At 44.6% G+C, this 22498-nt stretch overlaps 1 protein-coding gene across 1 annotated transcript; it reads left to right on the forward strand.

Moving 5' to 3' along the window:
- Positions 1–1675: 1675 nt before the first annotated feature.
- chodl (chondrolectin) lies at positions 1676–15038 on the forward strand. Its single transcript, XM_011473572.4, has 8 exons — positions 1676–1891; positions 3736–3911; positions 9368–9543; positions 9609–9766; positions 9841–9891; positions 10060–10143; positions 10210–10306; positions 14800–15038. The coding sequence occupies exons 1-8, from the start codon at positions 1810–1812 to the stop codon at positions 14876–14878; spliced, it is 903 nt and encodes a 300-aa protein (XP_011471874.1). The 5' UTR covers positions 1676–1809; the 3' UTR covers positions 14879–15038.
- The last annotated feature ends 7460 nt before the right edge of the window (positions 15039–22498 follow it).

The raw sequence follows: 22498 nt of genomic DNA on the forward strand, positions 1-22498 counted from the left end.
AGATAGGTGACTATCCATGTACCAAAAGCCAACTCCATGACCAAGGTTTGGGCCACCAAGGCACCTGCCTTTCACCCCCAAACCATGCTGCACTGGCCCCTTTGAGCTGTTTACAGGTGGACCCATGGGAGGATGGTCCCACGTCGTTCCTTCAGGCTGGAAACAACCAGGGCCCACACGAGGAGCCCCAGTCTCCAGACGCTTGCTTGGGAGCCCCGACCTCAAGCCTGGCTCAAGAATGGGGTCCTGGTGACACTAATCCGGGCGATAGAGCAGAATCTTTTAGCTTCTCACGACAGGGCTCTGAGCGGCTCTGTGTCTGGCTCGTCACCCAGGACCTGTCTGCCATGGGAGACCCCACCAGGGGCAGAAGCCCCAGACAGCTTAGCTTCTGGGATCCTTAAGCTCTGAAACTCCTCCAGCATGTGGGGGACTGGGTGTGTGTGTGTGTGGTGGTGGGGGGGGGGGGGGGGAGGGGGGTTATTTTACTTCCATCTCTACAGCCACATCACTAACAGATAACTTAATTTTATCATTAGCTTTTTTCCCTCAGCAGTTTTTTCCCCTGCCTTTTACCCATCAGCACTGGGATGCCTCCATGTGGTTACGGTCTGTGTTTTTGATAGGGGATCCAACAGGACTGAAAATGTCAACCAGTGAGAGCCGGAAGTCGGCGTGTGCACAGCACGAGGCTCAGTGTCTCTAATCCTGCACTTTACTGCTTAATGCATTCTGGTAAGAACCAAACAATGTAATGACAATAAAGCTGAATGGAATCTAATCATTCCATACCTGAGGGCGTCGCAGGTCAGCTACGTTACTGTGTGACAGTGTGGTCCAAATACCTGATAATACCAATAAAAACCTCAGCCACACCTTACTGTTGAGTTTATTTCAGTTTCTGTTTAATCATATGAGGGTTAGCAGCTACAGGTAAAAACTGACATTTTGATGCTCCTTAGAGGAGTCTGAACATGAGGCTTTGGGGCCCCTGGTGGCTCGGGGGCCTTAAGCAATTGCCTAGTTTCCCTTTAGCAAGAAAAAGATTTTAGTTTGTCCATCTTCATTCTGCCCTCTTGCTGTGGCAGTTAACAACATATTTCTTTAATCGATTAACAAGTAAATGAACATACAGTCTTTCTCATCTATTTCCTGGACTCTTACCTCCTCAGCAACTAACTTATTTCTTCTGTCTCAGTATTGTCGTTTGTCTGCTTCCTGTTCCCTCTCTGACCATCACAGACTGCCTGACCCGAACGATCATCTTATTCCAACTATGTTAAAACACTTAAACAACATTATAACATCAACTATTTAACATTTAAAAGACATTTGTGTGAATCATGTAAATGTTTCCACTGTACATAAACCCACAAACACCCCAGGTGATGAGGCCTCATTTGGGATTTCATTTAAAGTTGTTTCAAAAATGCACACACGTGTGCGCATGTGTCTTCTCTGCACAAATGTTGAGAGAATTCCTGCTTGTCCAGATCAATACCGGGGAAGTGTTGCTCATAACTGCAGGTTCCAGAGGGAGACGCTGCTCATTGTTCAGCTGCAGCCAATCAGCTGGATAAGTGAATTAAAGTGTGTGTGTTCGAGTGCACACGAGTGTGTGGGAGGGGGGTAATGAAAGAGGATGATCCAGCTGGGGCTCTGATCGATCAATGGGGAGGGGGCAGCAGCAGAAAGCCTTCTCTCCCTTGTGCTTCACCTCAGAAGCACACAAACACGACATGAGAGGACGCCGACAGCAGCTGCTTTTACTTTCAAACTTAGCCTCTATTTTCACGGATTTCTCTGAAGATGATGCCTCTCTGCCCACCGATGCTGCTGATGTGTGCCGTCATGGTGGCTGCGCGCCTGAAGGCGGCCAGGGTGCTGAGTGGTGAGTGCGATGCTGCTCCTCAGACTCTGAGGTTCTCTCAGATGTTCGTCTATGTTCTCAGAGAGGTTTCACGTTTCTTCAGATGCTCTTTTGTGTTTCTTGTCTAGTTCTTGTGTGTATAGATGTCCTGTCTTGTGTCTTGTGGCGTTCCTTCATACTGTCCATCCGTCCATTAGAACGTCATCCCCGTTCCTTCTCCCATCTTGTTTTAGATATTTTCTGCTGTTCTTTCAGATGTTTTTTCTCGTTTCTGCATGTGGTCTCCCATGTTCCTTTTGGAGCTTTTAGGAGGCTCTTATTTCATCCTTAAGACCTTCTGTCGTGGACTCTCAGAGGTTTTCTTGTGTTTCTGTAATAGTTTCTTTTCTTTAATCTTTTATTAGACAACTTTTTACATACAGAAGTTCCCTTCTGCTCCCTCAGAATCAGCATATTTCATGTTCCTGTAGATTTTGTGGTTAATTTCATCCTCATTTATGTTTTCATGTTCAGTCAGACATTTTCTTCAGATTCCAGATCCCTCTTCTCCTGTTTTTCTTCCAACATTCTCCTAAATGACTTTAGGTACCTTCCCCAGTCCTGCATTAGCAGAGAACAACAATAGAGAAATATTTTTTACACGGTGCAGTCAATCACAAACCCACAAACATGACTGACGCTGAGCTTTAAAGCATGTTTACGTGTTTCTCTTTAGAAAGTGGAAATCTTTGCTAAATAAAACCTGTTAAATATTGTGTCCTAGCATCGTGCATTGCAGCGCAAAACAATAAGTAGATCAAAATGCCTTTCAAAAATAATACATTACAGCAAAAGGTATCATTTCTGGTATGTATCATTCTGGAGGTTTCTCAGGCGGAAAAGCATTAGCGCACATGCAGCACAGCTTCAAGTCCTGCAAATATCCATTCTAAAAGACAAAGTGTTTTAGGAGTCTGTTCTTCTGGAGATTTAAAGTTTTCAGAAACTGCCGTTTGTTCAAATCTTCCAGGTTGGTCCCTAACAGAAGTTTCTGAAGCTCTCAGTGCAGCGCATGAGCCTCCAGCCTGAGCAGGCAGTCGTGCACAGATGAGCACGGCCAAACGTGAACACGGAGCTTTTTACTGGCTGTGGCAGCAAAATGATGATGCTGCAGCAGAGCTTCCAGCTAATCACTTAAAGTAGGCCTACTTCTGAGCAAGGCAGTGTGTCTTAATCACTGCTGCGTCTGTGCGACGCACACACACAAGCACTCACAAAATGTGTGTTCTGGGACAGCAGTCTGTGTGCTGCAATGCCAAAGCCACAGAGAGAATGTTGGTGTTTCAAAAAAAGGTAATTCGTTTGGACTTAACTGAATAGTTTCTGATCAGGGATCCTGGGTTTTCAAAACGAGAAAACTCGTCTCTTATTGTAGACGTCTAAGAGAAATCGGATTTCTTCAAAAATGCATTACTATGGCAAATACTGACTCCACTTGTAACCCTTAAATAAAGGGAGCTGATGCTAGAGACAGGAAATAACACACTTTTCAACGTTGCCTGTTTCCAGAAGAAATGTAATTCCAACAGATTCTAAACAGTAGAGCAACACTGTTGACACATAGCTGCTGTTCTCCACACAAGAGTCCGATTACTGTATATTAGTTTATTTACCTTTAAAAATCAACATTAGGTTTTCAGCATCCTTCAGAATCCATCAGAATCACCTCATTTCCATCAACAGTTGAACAATGTCAGCACTGGAGCTTCCGCTCAAGAAAAAGTGATGACAGTAGGTTTCTGAAGGACAGAAACCTACTTTCTGCAGGTCGGTGAACTTGTGACTAGATTGAGCAGGCAGGTGAAAACCTTTGCATTGTGTCTCAGGTCAGACCGTATGCTTGGATGGTCCACAGCATCCCTGCTACAAAATTGCATACTTTCATGACGTATCAAGCCGTGTTTCGTTCAAAGAAGCTCAGCAGGCCTGTGAAACGGACGAAGGGGCGCTGCTAAGCATCAACAGTCCATCTGAGCAGAAAAACATTGAACACCTGCTGCAGGTAAGACAACAGAAACACCCATTCATCCTCTTGTTTCTCTTGCCTCCTGCTTTTCTGAACCCCATGTGTGCGGTTAACATTTTGTTACTCAGCTGGTGCTCATGGGTCTGGTGGAAATGCTTGGGTGTTGGTTTATTTATACAATTTGGTGGTAAGATGCTTCATTCTAATTACAAGTCATACAACCAGCAAACATGGCAATAATTAACTTTGTTAGATCACATTTATGAATTATTGTCTCTCTAGTTTTTTTACTAACATACTTAAATCTAAAATCATTTATGATCAAGTGGAGTGGGTGAAAAAAAAACACATTTACATTTGAAGCAATAAGTTTCATAACTATTGATTTTTATTAGTTTGATCATCATTAGACACATGTTTCAACCCAGTTCACACACGTTGAACACAAAAGCGATCTCTGTCTGAACACATTAGCCTCATTAACCCTTGTGCTATCCTAGGCACTTTACCATTGGGAGTTGGGTCATCTAGACCCACTAGACAGTGCTCTGAACCTTTTTTCTTCAACGATTTGTGATCTTCACTGGTGTCCATGGTGTTACGGCCCTGACCGGCAAACCTGTCCCAGTCTAGGGGGAAATCAAAAAGGGGCCAAAACATATGGACGATGGACACAGTTTATTAGATGGTAGAAATAACCTGTGTCCTGTAAAACAGAAAGAAATAATTACTGTGCTGGTCCCAAAAAAAGACAAAACAGAGGGATTGGAGCCTTGGCCAAGGTCAGGGAGACAACTGACCCAGCCACGTTGACCGGAGTCAGCAGCTCCCTGCTATGGCTGCCAAACAAAATCTAACTATTGAAAGTAAATAAACAAAGCCCGCAAATAAGGACTACCAAGGTCCAACCCCAAACTAAAATAAAAAAACCAGCAGAATAAGACTGCTGAGGACCAAGAGGGAATCAAAATGGAAACAAACCAACCAGCACAGCTCCAACACAAAAACAACTGCTCCCCAGCCTCCCCAGCCTCCCCAGCCTCCCCAGCCTCCCCAGCCTCCTCAGCCTCCCCAGCCTCCTCAGCCTCCTCAGCCTCCCCAGCCTCCCCAGCCTCCTCAGCCTCCTCAGCCTCCTCAGCCTCCTCAGCCTCCTCAGCCTCCTCAGCCTCCTCAGCCTCCTCAGCCTCCTCAGCCTCCTCAGCCTCCTCAGCCTCCTCAGCCTCCTCAGCCTCCTCAGCCTCCTCAGCCTCCTCAGCCTCCTCAGCCTCCTCAGCCTCCTCAGCCTCCTCAGCCTCCTGCTCTGCTCTCTCTGCATGCCTCTTTGGTTGTGGCCTCCTCTGACTTAAATACCTGGCAGGTGCTGATCAAGATCATTGGCTTCACCTGCCAGGTGAGCAGAATGAAAGGGGATGCAGCAAAGCAGCAGCAGCAAGACATAACAATGGATTACATGAAATCTTTCCACCTTTATCCACCTTTGTCATGGTAGGGAGAACACGTCAATGGAAGGGGGGGGGGGTCATCTAAGATAGCACAAGGGTTAACTCTGCCTGTTTACAAAATCCAAATAAAACATGAGAGGCAGAGTTTCCGTGTGTGAGTTGCATGTCTTTCTTACCTTATTGTGTTTTCCTGTCTGGTTTTGGTCCAAACACTTTGTAGAATTTCTGGTTAACACCTCGAATAAAGAAAAGATCAGAAGTTGTTTAAACTCTCTCTCCTGCACAAATAACAGACATTTCCTGCATTACTTTCTTCTTTGAGGAATGGCAGATGGTAGTTCTGTAGTTTCAGTGGATGGAGCCAGAGGATTCTTTTGGATTCTCCTCATGATGTTTGCAGAAGCTGGTGTTCTTGGAACAACCATTTCAGGACTTACCAGTGCCTTTTCCAGTTTCTAAAGAAAGAGGTGTCTCCTCTGGAGCTGCCCTCTGTTCCACTCTTTGTTCAGAGCCACCCAGATGGCAAAAGCGGTGCCTGCTGGGATGTCTAACCCTTGTGCTATCTAACCTTATCTAACCTTATCTAACCCAACGCTGGGTCATCTAGACCCACTAGACAGTGCTCTGAACCTTTTTCCTTCAATGATTTGTGATCTTCACTGGTGTCCATGGATTACATGAAATCTTTCCACCTTTATCCACCTTTGTCATGGTAGGGAGAACACGTCAATGGAAGGGGGGGGTCGTCTGGACCCCACAGGATAGCACAAGGGCTAACATGTTGAAGAATACCCCCAGCGGCCAGCATAGGCTCCTCCTTTTGCAGCTGTGGGCAGTCACCTGCTTGTCCATGTCATCCACCCCTCCGTTTGTGGCATCCATGCCCATCTCAGGCTGTTGATCCACTTGGTCACAGATTCCCCCATCCCTGTGCAGAGTACTCATGGGTACCACAGTTTTGCCTTTCTTTGGCACATAGGAAACCAGGGATGTGTCAGCTGTCTACACAAACTTGGAGGGCTTGACGGGCCTGTTCTTCATGGTCAGCATTGGTGTGGAGGCTCAGGTTTGTTTTTCTGTATTGTTCCCACAATAGTCATTTTAAAGAGCTCCTGTCCAAGCTTGTGTGAAAAATATAATGTTGTGTCCACTGAGTCCCTAAGCCAGCTCCTGAACGACTCTCATCCCTTGATTTATTTGGCGGGTCCTCCATCAGGGCCCCTTTGCAGACTTGTAAGTTCCAAGCCTAAGAGGAAGTGACATCACAGGCAGCCCAGATCTTTATAGTGTTTTGCAGGTTAGACGCTATATACTGCCTAAAGGGACAGCGGCCTCTAAATGGCATCAGTTTGCTCATCATTAGGCCCAGGGATGTGAAACAGGGAGAGCCGCTGTACCCACTTATCCCCCACTGTCCTGATGGTAGATAGCTTGTATCTTTACCGCAGTGCTGCTTTATCATTGCTGTTATCAAAAAGAGTCATTCTAGAAAGTTTGTGGAAATTTTTCAAAGACATTGTTGCATGGAAAAGTTCATGTTCGGTTCCACTTCTTTTAAATGTCTCTGTGAATGGATGAGTCTCCACTGTACTCAGAGGAATAATATCTTGTTTTTTTTATTTGGTAGTTTGATTTTGTGATACACTTAAACCATTGTTCTATTTTCTTCCGTACGTTCTTCCTCCACACGGCTCTTATGCATACTTTATCCGATTTCTGCCAGTATCAAAATGCTTTGCGAATGAAGGACATTCATGCTCTTTTCTGCAATTTCTTCTGGAACTTCTGGTTTTTCCCCTTGTGCTATCTTAGATGACCCCCCCCCCCCCCCCCCCTTCCATTGACGTGTTCTCCCTACCATGACAAAGGTGGATAAAGGTGGAAAGATTTCATGTAATCCATGGACACCAGTGAAGATCACAAATCATTGAAGAAAAAAGGTTCAGAGCACTGTCTAGTGGGTCTAGATGACCCAACTCCCAACGTTAAAGTGCCTAGGATAACACAAGGGTTAAAAAATTCAAACATGGATATGTTCTGTCTTATGTGGACTTTTCTACCATTTTCAAACAAGTTTGAAAATATTTATAGTTTTTTTAAATTTATTAGGTTGTTTAAATTTCAAATATAATGGAAGTCAAATGGAAGTTGAAGACGGTGCTTCAACTTCATTGTTTTCAAAATGTATCTCCTCCTACAACGTTTCAGGAAGAGACACTATGTAAGGAGGATGGACGGGGCTATGCAGGCGTTACTTTTCTTTTGGATAAATGAAATGTTTTTTTAAATTCTGCCATTTTTGACCTTTCATCAGATTTTAACATTAGTGTGTATTGCATAACCTCGGCAGAGCCAGAGTGGGTGACATCATCGCTAGAGTGAACACAAAACTTTTCCCAACAAACGGCTGAAACTCCACCACCGTCTGATGCAGAGTCACAATTCTTTCAGAAAAACATCCAAACAGGCTTTTAGTTTTGTTAAACTTGACACAAACACAATTTATACCAAAGTATTCCCCTACTTGTGAGCTTTTAAAAACTGAAAGAATGACGCACTACTTCATAGCTTGGCCTGTATAGAACCTGATGTCTTCATCAGAGGAAGCAAACTTGTTGCTGATCACCATCCCCCCCCCTCGACTCCGGAGCCTCGCTGGTTCAGACCGCAGATCTTCGTTTTGGCTTTGGATAAATCCAAACAAGCCGCCTCACTTGTAGAGCAGTAGTCCTGGTCAGAATAGATGGCATCCATAGTCTGCTCTTCCCAGTCATCACAGACTACTTGGTCATTTTGTTTCTTCCCAGACACCAGGACAGACAGCAGGAAGTGAGTAGTTGTTCCCTCTTACAGGCCTGCACCCGTCAGGATTTAATGACTCGATCAGGTCATCAGGAAAAGAATGTAAATGACAGAGATCTCTCTGAATATTAATGACCCAAGTGTGTTATTGTAACCCTTGTGCTATCCCAGGCACTTTACCATTGGGAGTTGGGTCATCTAGACCCACTAGACAGTGTGCTGAACCTTTTTTCTTCAATGAGGGTGAAGGATTGACATGTCGGCCATGTTGACATGTGTGTGTAAACAGGTATGTTTGTAACATTTGATTAGCAGACAGTAATGATGATAATCCTCCAGCATCTTATTGCTTTATGATTTTGACCACCTCCGTAATTATCCTCCAGATTTCCTTAACTCCCCCTTCTCCCCCTTTCTTCTGGCCCTCACCCCCTGTCTCCAACACCCCTCCCTTCCTCCACCCCCTTCTTTCCTTTTCTTCTTTTCCGTCCGATCCAACAAAAAAATGTTACAAATAGAATTAATATAAATAAAATTTAGCCAAAATTACAAAAGGAGTTTATACAAATACACACCTTCTGTGTCAGAAGATCCACAACCCGGTTTTGTAACCGTAAAATCTGTCCAAAACAAGAGGCCTTCAGCTCTCATCTGTCTGCTCAGCTGTTGGACAGGACAAGCTAGAAAAGGATTTTCGTGGCGCTGATGCTGCACATTCAGGGACACAGTGATGGTAATTGATGTGCAGTCTTCTTGTTTTTGGAAGGCAAACACACAACAACGAACACACAATGCAAACAAAAGTCCATGGATACATGGACTCATTCTCCATTTTTGGGAAATCGACATATGCAGTTAGCCACAGGCGGAAGTAACTCAGCGGTTTTCCTTTTAAAAGCGAAGACGTCGCACAGCTCTGAGCGTAGAGCCCAATACATCTTAGTCTTACATTTTCTCTCATTTTTTTGTTGGTGTGTGTGTCTTATCTGTTTGCTCAGCTGTTGGACAGAACAAGTTAGAAAAGAAAAAAACAAAAAAAAAACAATGAGAAACCGAAAAAGGTAGGTACTGTGGGACATTGCTGATTGGATTTTGTTTTGATTTCTGTCAATTATTTGTGCTTCTGGAAATGTTTTCTCCATTTTCACAGAAACTGCAAGAACACCATACAGGGGTTAACCTTGTCTTCTTTTCTGTTTTCTTTCTACTTTTTATCTTCTCCTTTCTCCTCTTCGTCCTTCTCTCCAGGCTCTTTGGTCGGGAGCGATGGGCGGGGCAAGAGGGAGAGCCGGAAAGGCAGATGGAGATTTCTGGATCGGTCTGACACGGGAGGGCGGGGCTAATCAGACTCAGTCAGACCTCAGTTCTCTGGCCTTCTGTTCACAGCTCTACTACTGGACAGATGGCAGTGCGGCTTCCTTCAGGTATTGTGGCGTTCCGCTCCACCAGGTGACCTTGGCCGTCTGTAACCATTGTGACCATGGCACAGGAACTGGTATTTTGATGAGCCTTCCTGTGGGAGCGAGGCCTGCGTAGTCATGTACCACCAGCCGACTGCGCATCCGGGTCTGGGCGGAGCTTATCTCTACCAATGGAATGACGATCGCTGCAACATGAAACACAACTTCATCTGCAAGTATGATCCAGGTAACCAGCAGCTCCAAACACACGGGCACAACACCCTCAGGCTCAGCCAATCAGCTTCAGTTCTTCTCCTCCAGAGAGCCTGCGGGTTAAGGAGCACAGCCACGGCCCAGCAGGGCGAGACACAGGTTAGCAAAAACACCACCAGTACACAAGGAGTCCCATGGAACACCCACTGAACTTTGACCTGTGCAAATGTCTGCGTGTGCATATCTGTCTGTTTGTTTGTTGTGTTTGTGTCTGTGTCCATTTGTGTCTCTGTTTATTCTTGTTTATCTGTTTGCCTAAATGTCAAGCATCCACAGCACGGGGCAGAGGGGTAACTCTTTCTGCAGACGGTGAGGATGCCCCCACAAAGGTTCCCGTGGCTGGAGCTTCAGGTGGGGACGGTGTTTTGGGGGTGTTGTGTTGTGTAATGGGTTCTTACTGTGTGCTGTCGTCCTCAGGGCTGTTGCTGCTGTACGTTGTCATTCCCACAATCCCACTTTTGCTGCTCATCCTGGTGGCCTCTGGCACGTGTTGTTTCCAGATGATGAGCCGGAGGTGAGTCGCCAGCACAGACCTGAGCCAAAGTTACAGTCATGCAGGTGTGTTCCAGTCCAGTCTGCAAATCTACACAACGCTGCCCACGAGACTGTTGCTCTCTGGGATGGGCAGCTAAGTTTATACATAAAGTCTCCAAAGTTTCCCTCCAGTCAGGCCGAAGCTGCAACGTCTACCTCTGTCAGTGTCAGATGCTGTGAGTGAAGAACTTGAAACACTTTTGCAAGCTGGGATAATAGAAACGATTGATGCATCCTCATGGGTTTCTCCCATTGCTGTCATTCAAAAGAAATCAGGGGACATGGGGGTGTGTGTGTCAGGCTGTTGTCATAGTTACCCACTTCCACACATTGATGAAATGCTTCCAAACTCAGAGATACAACTGTTTTACCTACTCGTAATGCTTATTTCCAGCTGCCTTTGCATGAAGACGGCAGAGAAGGCAGAGATATGACAGCCTTTACCCCCATGATGGCTTGTTCAGATTGTGCAGGTCGTTTTATGGGCTGGCTTCAGCGCCAGCTGAGTGCTGGCTGGGACACAGAATGTTGTTCATTATCTAGATCAGTGTTTTTCAACCAGTGTGCCGTGGGAAATTACCCATTCACTGATGTAAAAACATTTACCATCTTCAATTCAATTCAATTTTATTTGCATAGCCCAAATTCACAACAACAGTCGTCTCGATGGGCTTTGTATCGGTAATTGAAAAAGTGAAACGTGAACTCAAAAGGATCATGAATACATAGAATTCAATAGAAAAATACTAAATTGAACTAACAAACTGACTAAACTAAACTAACATCCCTGCCCTTAGACCCTCGTTCTCTGTTAGGAAAAATTCTTTTAAAAAACCGGATTCCGGAAAAAACGAAGCAACCTCAGGGGTGTCCACATGAAGGTGGGATCCTCCCCCAGGAAAGACAGGTGATTTACCAGAACTCATAGAGAAGAATTAACTTATCTAAATCTACAACTACATATATAAAGTCCAGCAGACGAGCTTCATCCAGCCGGAGTTGGGGGGACGGCCGGGGGCGCGAGTCGAGCCGGAGACAGGATCCACTGGGCTGGCTGGCTGGGGTCCCGCTCTGTGGTCTAATAGCCATGGAGTGGGCCCTAGACTGCTGTGTGTTGGGCGGCCGCTGTGGTAATGACCCCCACGGTCGGGCTGGGCTTTGGAATAAATGGATCACCATGATACCGTTTCCTCACAGCAGAACCGAGCCAGACCTTTTCTTTATGCTGCAGTTCTTCGTTTCTGTTCAGGGTTCTACTGGTGGAACTGGGTGGGTATCTGGTGAGGGAGGGGTCCCATCTGTGTGTGATTGTCTGTATTTTCTGTTCTAAATAATTTTCACATTTTATGACTATTTTATCTGCTTTTAGGTTAAGCACTTTGTGTTTTTAACCAAAATGAAAGGCGCTATATAAATCAATAAAGATTAAAGTTTTGAAGTTCAATGGCAGGTTGGTTGAAAACACGTAGGACATCCTGGACGTCACTGCTTCATGCACTTGTTTTAGTCAAAGAGATGAGTTTCAGGTGTCAGAAGAACAACGGAGCTTTGAGATGAGGAGAAGACTCTGGTTGATAGTCAAGCCTTGGTCTTGTCCTACCTCCTGCTGTTTCAACCGATGCCTCTGATTATGGCTTAGGTGCTGTTTTCCCTCAGGTTCATGGTGATGCTGAACATGTGGTCAGCGCGTGGCACGCTGGTCTGCTCGCCTGCTGTATCCCTTGTGCTATCTTAGATGACCCCCCCCTTCCATTGACGTGTTCTTCCTACCATGACAAAGGTGGATAAAGGTGGAAAGATTTCATGTAATCCATGGACACCAGTGAAGACCACAAATCATTGAAGAAAAAAGGTTCAGCGCACTGTCTAGTGGGTCTAGATGACCCAATTCCCAATGCTAAAGTGCCTAGGATAGCACAAGGGTTACAGGGTGTCAACTATGTCAAAGTGGTGATAAAACTGTAGCTCCTGCAGCTCCTCTTGTAATGGTGATTTTTCCTTCTTAGTCACGGGACAATGTGGCAGTTGATGTTGTGGCCTCTTTTTGAGAATGCTGTTGGGCTGAAAGTTTGCAATCAGACTGGTGGATGGGGTTCGCTGCTTCTGATACGGCTCAGACGGTGATCTCTATTCTTGCTTCAGTTTTTAGCAGGTCTGGAAATCCTCGGACTGTTGTTCCTGATAATGGAAGTGAGTTTCCTTCTGCTGAGTTTGCTGTGTTCCTGCACTCCAGGGACATAAAGCACATAAGAGCTTCGCTTTACCACCCTGCTGTTACGGCAGGTGGGAAGGTGGAATCCAAATGCGGACACAGCTTTCCGGGTAACAAGTTTTATTTTGAACAGGTGTAGAGAGTGAGGATGGGGGGCTGGCAGTTCTGCAGGCAGGAAGGCAAGAAGAAACGGGAGGATTAGGACACATAAAACATACTTTTAGCTCTGATAGTACTTGCCAGGAGTGTTACCAGAGGTGAACAATAGTCTGTCGTCGGCTGGAGGTCCATGTGAAGAATATGTAGAGCAGCAGATGAGGAGCAGGTGTGGCTCAGGCACTGGAGGAGCGCACACCCACAGGATCACAACACCTGCTGCGAATGGTCCAGTTGAAAGGTTCCACAGAGTCTCAAGAGTTGGATTCAGTCTGAATCCGAATTCCTCCCCTACCCCTACGGCTTCTCCCCACCCCTCGATTAGCCCTCCAAACGCAGAGTCATAGAAAGATAGTGTCTTTAAATTCGGACGTTACTCCTACTCGATGACATCATCAACAGTCGGCTGCATCCCTCTGCTGCGAGGGTTAACCCTTAAAAAGACTATTTCAGACAACCCTACCCCTCCAATTGAGAGGAGAGGGGGAAGCCGGAGAGTTCTGCCGTGGCCTCCGACTGTGACAGATCTTCATTAAGTCTGTCGCTCCATACCTCATTTTACCACGAGGTAGCTCCTCATGAAGTACTTTCTCGAGAGAAAACTACACACTCTGCTTTCTGATGCTAAGGACAATGCTGTGACAGGTTTGTATGACTGAGTAGCTGCTACACAGCACAAGATGAAACTCTTCACAGACGTAGCGCACGTGTTCCTGCCTTTCCAGAGGGAGAGTGTCCACGTTTGGAAGCCAAGACCTGTTCCAAAATCACATCAGGGATTCTCTGAGTCATACAACAGTTAGCTAAGGAGTACTGGAAAAGTAAAATGTGTTCATAGTCATTTTCTTTAACCCTGAAACACTTTCGCTATAAAAAGTGACACCATCACTTTTGCTGGGTAATCTTTACCCGACATAATATACCCAACAAAAAGTACTTGTCATAAAAAATAGATCAAAACATGACAACACATAATAAATTAGAGTGCTTTTTGTATTTTTAACTGTGGTGTGTGTAAAAAAGAAAAACAGGAACAGTTCCTAAACACATGCTCAAAAATTACTGAACAATTGGGAATTGGAAACCAAAAAATTCTTATAAATAATAAAATGGTACTAGAAACTTGGTCTTTGGTCCACCCATTCCTGGGACATGTGAGACTTTTACCCGGTGAGGCACTGACTCCTCGACACGCGACATACTGAAATTCATGCAGTAGTTTTGTTCGTGAACATCTCCACTGTTTTTGTTTGTCTGTGAGCAAAGACTCCTTGCATAGATCCAGTGTTAAGTCCGCGGCTTTGACGCTCCTGCAGCTCTCCTCATAAATCCAACAGAAAAAATCCACATTCCAAGAGTCAAAGAGAAGATCTTTAATTCCTTTTCTTTAGATTGAAAAATGAGCAATAATCCACAGTGAACTTAAGTAAAGAACTGATTTATAAAGAAAATATGCAAATTAACGAGAAGAACTTAGCCAGGTCAGAAAACTGTTGGACTCAATTCCAAAACTGATCCTGACAAGAATCTGCTGCGTGACAACCAGTGAACGCCAGAGCAAACCGCTGGCTCCCCCTACAGGTGGTAAACAGAATGACAGGCTGAATGCAAAGTGGTCATCTCTGCCATTAAGGCTTCTCACTCCTGAATGACCTCTTCATGACACCCCAAATAAATGTATTTAGAGTCAGGTCTAGTTTTGTTTGAGGAATCAGTTCCATTAACTCTGCTTTTTTTAGGCTAACAGTGTGTAATTATTGAGTCCACTCCTGCTCAAACACACCTGTCTGGACTGTCATTCTGAGCTGAATCCGGTGTGCTCAAGCAGGCCAACTTGGAGAACATGCAGGGCAGTGTTCCCCGAGGACCAGGCTTGGGAAACGCTGCTGTAATCAGCTGTTTAGATCTTCTGACAGCACGTTTCAGCGCAGTAGGGGTGAGATCTGATTCATGTTTGGGGGAGAACCAACAGAGCTTTACACATAACTCGCCCTCACCCTTCTAACTGTAGGCTTTTTCTTTCTTGCAGAATGTAAGGAGGGACTTTCCATCCAGTCATGCATGTCTGCTGTTTGCACTAATGATGCCATCACTCTCCCCTGTAGCTACTCCTCCAAAACCCCCCCTGACCCGTCTGCCCTGTGGATCTCCAGAAGGCCGAAAGCCGACAGCATGGAGGTGTGAGACTTCCGCCTGAAGTGACGGTGGATCTGTTCGTCCTCTTAAGCTCCTCCTCCAACAGCTTAGCTCTTACTTCATGCTTCTGTCCGTTTTACCTCCTTCACTCCCTTCCCTCACTTTTGAAGGCCCTACTTTCACTGATGCATTAAAAGGATTTTAGCTACTGCTTTGTCTGAGGATCCCTTTCTTTTAGAGAACTTTGTGGTTTCACCTGTTGACTGTTTAACTTTCTGAGTGAGAATCATAATAAAGGATGTTGGGAAATATCGACAGCACTGTCAGACATTAAAGCGCTTTTTCACGGATCGGTCTCTACGAGGCTGAAGTGGGCTTCCTCTTTTTACCCTCCAGTTTCTCTTAACTTAATTTATCTTCATCTTCATCCTCTGTGAAATATCTGCAGCTGCTTTAACATTTATTTGTACTCTAGATTTCGTGTAAATGTGATATTCCTTCGTAGTGGTCTTTTAATTTTAGGCTAAATCTAAAACCTGTGTCGTTTCCAAAGACATAGTTTCTGCAGGGCGGCAAACTGAAACTTAACGCAGCAAAATCAAAGATAGGAAAAAAGTGAGATGACACAACGCACGCGAAAACGTGTTTTGCAAACGCAAAAATAGTTTTTGAAAGCAAAAAAAAAAAATGTTTTTAAAAAATAATTAGCAAAAAATAATTGCAAAGCAAATATTTAACATTTTCATTTGCTACTTAAAAAGTTTGTGTGCAGAAATATCCCTCCATAATGGGAGGGGCACAGAGGTGTGATGCAGGACGTACGCCCCTTTCAACACAACACATTAAAAACCTTCATTGTCCCCCATCATTCCTGCATCTCTGTGATCACCACATGAAGAGGCACCTCTTCATCAGGGTGGGGTGGGGGTGGGGCCTCTTCATCCTGGGCAGGACGACACAAGCAACCAAGATGACACAGGGGGCCACGCAGACACTGGAAGTGTGCCTTCAGGATGTCCATCGTCGTCTCCACCTTTGCTGTGGTGCAGCTGTGAACCACGCTGTACCTGGTCTGTGGTCCAGGTGCAGGTCCAGGATAGGGACTCATAGCGGCAGACCAGGCAGACCTGAACTTCCCTGGAAGTTAGGGTTAGGGAGAGCTACAGTCCCTGAAAAAAGTCTTGTCGCTTCTCCATTTTGTAGAAACAAAAGCGTCTAACCTCACTTTTAATGAATCCATTGGTTTTAGAAATGTCTCATATGAAAGCTAAAACCCTCCCAACCCCTGAAGAAAGATTGATCATTTAATGAACACAAAGGTCACATTTTGGCAAGACAAACGTTTTGTCGCCTACAGAGAGTAATTGAAAATTTAACAAATAATTTACTTCAAAAACAAAAATATGTTGCATAACATCAGTGAATTAAGTAGTGCTACTGTGAGATCCATATTTAATATCTTGTATGACTTCCATGAGCTTGAAGGACAGCATCCATGCGGTTTGACCATGATTCATACAATTTATGGATGAAGTCATCAGGAATAGCAAAGAAAGCAGTCTTCCATGCCTCCCAGAGTTCATCAAGATTCTTTGGTTTGGTCTTCCATGCTTCCTCTTTCATTGTACCCCAGACATGCTCAATGATGTTCATGTCTGGTGACTGGGCTGGCCAGTCCTGGAGTACCTTGATCTTCTTCGCCTTGAGGAACTTTGATGTAGAGATGGAAGTATGCCATGGAGCACCATCCTGCTGCAGAATTTGACCCCTTTAATGGTTGGGAATGGAAGAGGTAGCTAATACTTCTTGATATTTTAGGCTATTGATATTGCCTTCCCCCCTGCAAATGTTTCACACACCCCCATACAGGATGTAACCCCTGACCATGATTTTTCTGCCACCAAACTTAACTGTTTTCTGGGTGAATCTTGGGTCCATGCGGGCTCCAGTTGTGTAATATTGATGAGTCAGGACGACCTCCGATGTTTGAACAGGCTTTTATTATAACAGACTCGCCATCCACCTTGCACTACAGCCACATGTACAACACCGCCTCCTAGTGTGTATCTCGCGATAACAAACAACCCGCATACGTCACATCCCCCTTTTTAACAAGTAATGAAACAAATAAAACATTTGCATTATACTAAAAAATATAACATCCCAACCCATAACAACATTTCCTTAGAATGCTAAGTAACTGAAATTTACTCTCTGTATCTAGCAGGTAATCTCACTTGTCTGCCAGATCTGGTTTTATAAAAGTTAGATTGGTTAGGAGTCTCATTGTCATGAGCATCAACAGTCTGTTCATTGTCATTGGGCTGCTCAGTATGTTGACTCTCATCATTGTTGTTATTTTCCTCATTCAGACTCTGTCCCTCTGCTGGTGGAAAGGTGTTCTCCTCCGTTCTCCTCAGATGTTTCCTGTTTCTTCTGTAAAGTCTTCCATCAGGTGTACGAACCACAAATGAACGTGGTTGCTCATGCTTGTGGAGAACCCCTGCAGGCTGCCATGTTGTTCCTCTCTGCATCCTTACATTCTCACCCGAATGCAAGTCTGGAAGATTTCTTGTCTGTCTGTCGAAGTAAAGCTTTTGCTTCTCCTGTCTTCCTCTTAGGTGTTTCTGTGCTTGAGCTGATCCCTTTGGAGTGAGTAGAGAAGTGGAAGTTGGTAACTTTCCTTTGAGTCTTCGTCCCATTAGCAACTGCGCCGGGGATAAGCCTACACTTTCCAGTGGTGTATTGCGAAACTCCAGGAGTGAAATATAGGGATCTCCTTTTCCATTTTCTGATTTCTTGAGCAGATTTTTGATTGTTTGTACTGTTCGTTCTGACTGACCATTGGACTGGGCATGTGTGGGACTAGATGTGACATGCCTGAATTCCCAGCTTTCAGCAAAGTCCTTGAACTCAGCACTGTCATACTGAGGTCCATTATCTGAAATCACAACATCAGGTATCCCGTGCCTGGCAAATATTGATTTCAGAGCCACTATGACACTGTGACTGGTAGTGTCTTTCAGTTTCATGATCTCTGGAAATTTGGAAAAGTAGTCCACACATAACACAAACTCTGCTCCTTTGTAGTGGAATAAGTCTGTGCCTACTTTCTCCCATGGTCTGTCTGGTACTGGGTGTGATAGTAATGGTTCTCTTGGATTACTGTTCTTGTTCTCGTTACAGACTGCACACTTTGACACTGTCTCTTCAATGTGTTTGGACATATTTGGCCAATATAAAATGTCTCTGGCTCTTTCTTTGCACTTGACCATTCCCAAGTGTGATTCGTGAATTTTTTCAAGCATTTCTTGTCTCAACCTTTGTGGTACTATGAGCTTTGATCCCTTGAACATCAGTCCAGCTGTGTATGTGATCTCTTCCTTGAATGTCCAATATGGCTGAATGTCTTTGTGAACAGCATGCCGCTCTTTTGGCCATCCTCTCTGAACTCTCTCTTTTAGATGTTGTAGTTCTGGATCTTCTGCTGTAGCTTTCTTAAACGTATTCAGCTTTTCCTCTGACATTGGTAGTTGAGGTGTAATCGTGTTTACCTCCAGCTCTTTTCCCATCAAATCTTCCTCTTTTTCTCTTAAGAATGCTCTGCTCAGTGTGTCTGCAATATGGAGTTCTTTGCCGGGTTTGTATGTCACTTTTAGGCTGTATCTTTGCAATCTCAGGAGCATTCTCTGTAATCTCATGGGTGCTTGGTGCAGAGATTTCTTAAAGATGCTCTCCAGTGGCTTGTGATCACTTTCAACCTGAATGTCTTTTCCATAAACGTACTGGTGAAACTTCTCACAGCCATACACAATTGCTAGCAGCTCTTTTTCTATCTGAGCATATCTTTGCTGACAATCTGTTAGTGCTCGTGACCCATAGGCTACAGGTAGTCCATCTTGCAGTAAAACTGCTCCCAAGCCTTGTGAACTTGCATCAACCGAGAGTGTCACTGGCTTGTTGACATCATAAAACTTCAGAGTTGGAGCCTTGGTGACGAGCTGTTTAAGATTTTCAAAGCTCGTTTTCTGTGCTTCTTCCCAGTGCCACTCTATGTCTCCGTCAAGCAGCTGTCTCAATGGTGCACTGATGTCTGACAGGTTTGGTATGAATTTGGCCAAGTACTGGACCATTCCTAAAAACCTCTGTAGTTCTTGTTTGTCCTGAGGTGGGGGTAGCTGCGTCACTGCTCTTACTTTTTCTTCATCTGGTTGCTTTATCTGTGAGTGTGTGTCCAATATATCTGATTTCATTAGTTCTGATGAAACATTTGCTTCTGTTCAGTTTCAGGTTGTATTGTCTTGCTCTGTCCAGCAGCTTTCTCAGTCTGTCATCGTGTTCCTCTTTCGAGTCGCCCCATACTAGCAAATCGTCTATGATGTTCACAACACCATCCAGATCCTCAATCATTTGTGCTACCGCTCTCTGGAACACTTCGGGTGCTGATGAGATGCCAAAAGGTAGCCGTAGAAACCTGTAACGACCGATGGGTGTGTTAAATGTACAGAGCCTTGAGCTTTCATCATCCAGCTTGATCTGCCAAAATCCTTGGTTAGCGTCTAACACAGAGAAGTATTTGGCGTTTGGCATACGAGACACAACTTCTTCCACAGTGAGCAATGGATAATGTTCTCGTTTTATTGCTCTGTTCAAGTCTTTTGGATCCATGCATATCCGAATTTTCTTGGGTGTAACTACAGTCACCATGCTGTTAAGCCACTCTGTTGCCTCTGTCTGTCTTATAATAACTCCCATGTTTTCCATTCTCTGCAGTTCTTTGACCACTCTGTCTCTCAGGGCTACAGGAATCCTTCTGGGTGCGTGTACTACTGGTGAGACTGAGGGGTCTATTTGGATGTGATGCTGACCTGGCAAACAACCAAGACCATCAAACAAATCATTATAGTCTTTGAGAATGTCTTGTTCTTTTCCAACTGCATATACTCTCTGAACTGAGCCTATTTTTAAGCATGTAGTTCCTCCAACTTTAGTGCTCACATCTTCCTGAGTGATTTCAAACTCAATCTTATGCTTTTTTCCTTTGTACTCACAGATCAGTTGTTTCTTGCCTATTGCTGCCACCTTGTGACCAAAACAGGGAACTAGTTTTGTTTTACTTGCTTTCAATGAACCTGCAGCTTCAAGTGCAGTGAGAGTTTTCACAGACATAACATTACAATCTGCTCCTGTGTCCAGCTTACATGACACCTGTTTTTTGTTGATCTTGAAGTTTTCTGTCCAAATCTCAGTGTTTGTATCTCCAGAATCCATTACAGAAATGACTTTTTCCTCTTTGTTTACTGCTCCCAGAAACATGTCATTTTCACTTTCTCTCTGCTCCACTGTATGCACTCTCTTTCCTTGCTGCTTCCTTTGAACTTGTGATCTGCACATTTCAGCAAAATGATTCTTTTTCTTGCACAAATTGCATGACTGTCCAAATGGAGGACATTTTTAACTGCATGCTTGAGTCCACATCTATTGCAGTTTATTTCTTTGAACTCTGCTTTCACAGGTTTGAATGTTCTTTATTTTCTTTTGTCATCAGTCTACTCACTTCTGCCTCTTCAGTGAGAGCTTTCACCTGGCTGGTCGTTATTTCACTGGCACGGCAAATATTAATGGCCTTTTCAAGTGTCAGATCTGCTTCTCTGAGTAATCTGCCTCTCACTTGGTCATTCGTAATGCCACACACAATTCTGTCACATACCAGGGAATCGTGTAAATCTTTGAATTCACAGTCCTTGGCTTTGTTTCTTAAATCTGTGACATATGCATCAATGGTTTCTTCCTTTTTCTGCGCTCTTGTGAAGAACATGTGCCGTATGTGAGTTACGTTTTTTCTAGGTTCACAATAGTCCTTAAACTTCTTTTTCAGAACTTAAACTTTGTCTTTCTCGTCGTCTCCAAATTCAAAAGCATTGTATACTTTTACCGCTTCATCTCCCGCGACGTGAAGAAAAGTTGCACATTGCACCTTCTCAGACTTTTCCGCGATGCCGCTGGCGGTACAGAAGAGCTCAAAACGCTGACTCCAGTTTCCCGCCAAGTTTCCTTGCAAACTTAGATTCGGTGGTGGTTGAAACTGCGCCATTTCCTCTTCTTTCCGAATTCTTTTCTTCTGACACCATGTAATATTGATGAGTCAGGACGACCTCGGATGTTTGAACAGGCTTTTATTATAACAGACTCGCCCTCCACCTTGCACTTCAGCCACATGTACAACACCCCCTCCTAGTGTGTATCTCGCGATAACAAACAACCCGCATACATCACAAGTTGGTCTCCTGTGATGTAATTTAACTAAAAACTCATCTGAGAAATCCACCTTCTGCCACTTTTCCAGCATCCATCCTTTTAGCAGGCTGTGCAAATGCCACACGATTTTTCAATTGCCTCTTGTTTAGTGCTGGTTTCTGGGCACTGATTCCACCATGGAGGCCATTTTGAGACAGAATTCTACTAACGGTTCTGGTTGACACAGGGACTTGAGGTGACCAGGCCCGGTGGAGCTCTGCTGCAGTGGAAAAGGGGCTGGCCTTGGATTTTCCAACCAACAAACGGTCCTCCCGAGCAGTTGTCTTGCGGGGTCTGCCGGACCTGGGCTTGTCAAAAACATCTCCAGTCTCTTCCAAACCTTTTCTTATTCTTTGTACTTGACGCTGAGACACATTGAAGGTGTCGGCCACCTCAGCAGTGGATCTGGTCTTCAGCCTCTTGATAATCAACGCTTTGGTCTCAGGGTGAATCTTAGGCATGTTGTCAGAGGTCAAGTTGCAGTTGATGTGAAGGTTCTTTTTATACACACCCACTAATTGATTGATCAGTAATTGATCACAGGTGAGGCTGTACTCTAGGATTGGGTGCATCATATGACAAGGCGACAAAACCTTTGTCTTGCCAAAATGTGATCTTTCTGTGTTCATTAAATGATCAATCTTTCTTCAGTGAAGCAATTTTATTTTAGTATATTGAACATAATTTGGGAGGGTTTTAGCTTTCATATGAGACATTTCTAAAACCAATGGATTCATTAAAAGTGAGGTTATACGCTTTTGTTTCTACAAAATGGATAAGCGACAAGACTTTTGTCAGGGACTGTAACCTAAAGGTGGTCAAACCTTTGTATTCTTTTGCCACAGAACAGCCCGTGTGTTTGGTTCACGTACAGAAAGCAGGCTGTGGTCAGCTGGGCTTTAAAAACCATCAGTTGCTGCATAAAGCCCAGTTATTGTTTCCTGTGAGGCCTCGTCACTCCTCAACAAGGAACATCCAAGTGTGGTCTAATCACCCTCTACATGTGTGCTTCGACATCCAAAGGGCACGCCACGCTCAGTGACCTCCAGACCAAACGTGGTCTCTGGGCGTGAGCTGCTCTGCTGTAGAGGAGGAAGAGGAAGAGGAGGCTGAAGGAGGCTCCCACATTCAACGCCTCATGGAGGGACTGACTGCAGGTCTGGGCTGGTTAAAGCTGTTTTATCGTGGTGTGGAAGGAAGAATGTGGAGGATACAGGTGGCTATTGTGGAGCAGAAAGTGGCAAATATCTGTGAGGAAGAAGAGGATGAAGAGTGGAAAGATAGTTGGTACTGACCACATGGTATGGAAGAGTTTAGGGAAAGGTGGCAGAAAGCCGAGGAGTTCTAATGTGAGCAGCAGGATGGTTTCAT

The sequence above is a fragment of the Oryzias latipes genome, chromosome 20 (assembly GCF_053564925.1).
Source record: "Oryzias latipes strain Hd-rR chromosome 20, Olatipes_Hd-rR_3.1".
NCBI classification, from domain to species: Eukaryota; Metazoa; Chordata; class Actinopteri; order Beloniformes; family Adrianichthyidae; genus Oryzias; species Oryzias latipes.

Coding starts and splice junctions, on each gene's coding strand:
- chodl (XM_011473572.4), top strand. CDS start 1,810: ATGATGCCTCTCTGCCCACCGATGCTGCTGATGTGTGCCGTCATGGTG. Junction 3,912..9,367: donor ACATTGAACACCTGCTGCAG/GTAAGACAACAG, acceptor CCTTCTCTCCAG/GCTCTTTGGTCGGGAGCGAT. Junction 9,544..9,608: donor GGCAGTGCGGCTTCCTTCAG/GTATTGTGGCGT, acceptor ACCATGGCACAG/GAACTGGTATTTTGATGAGC.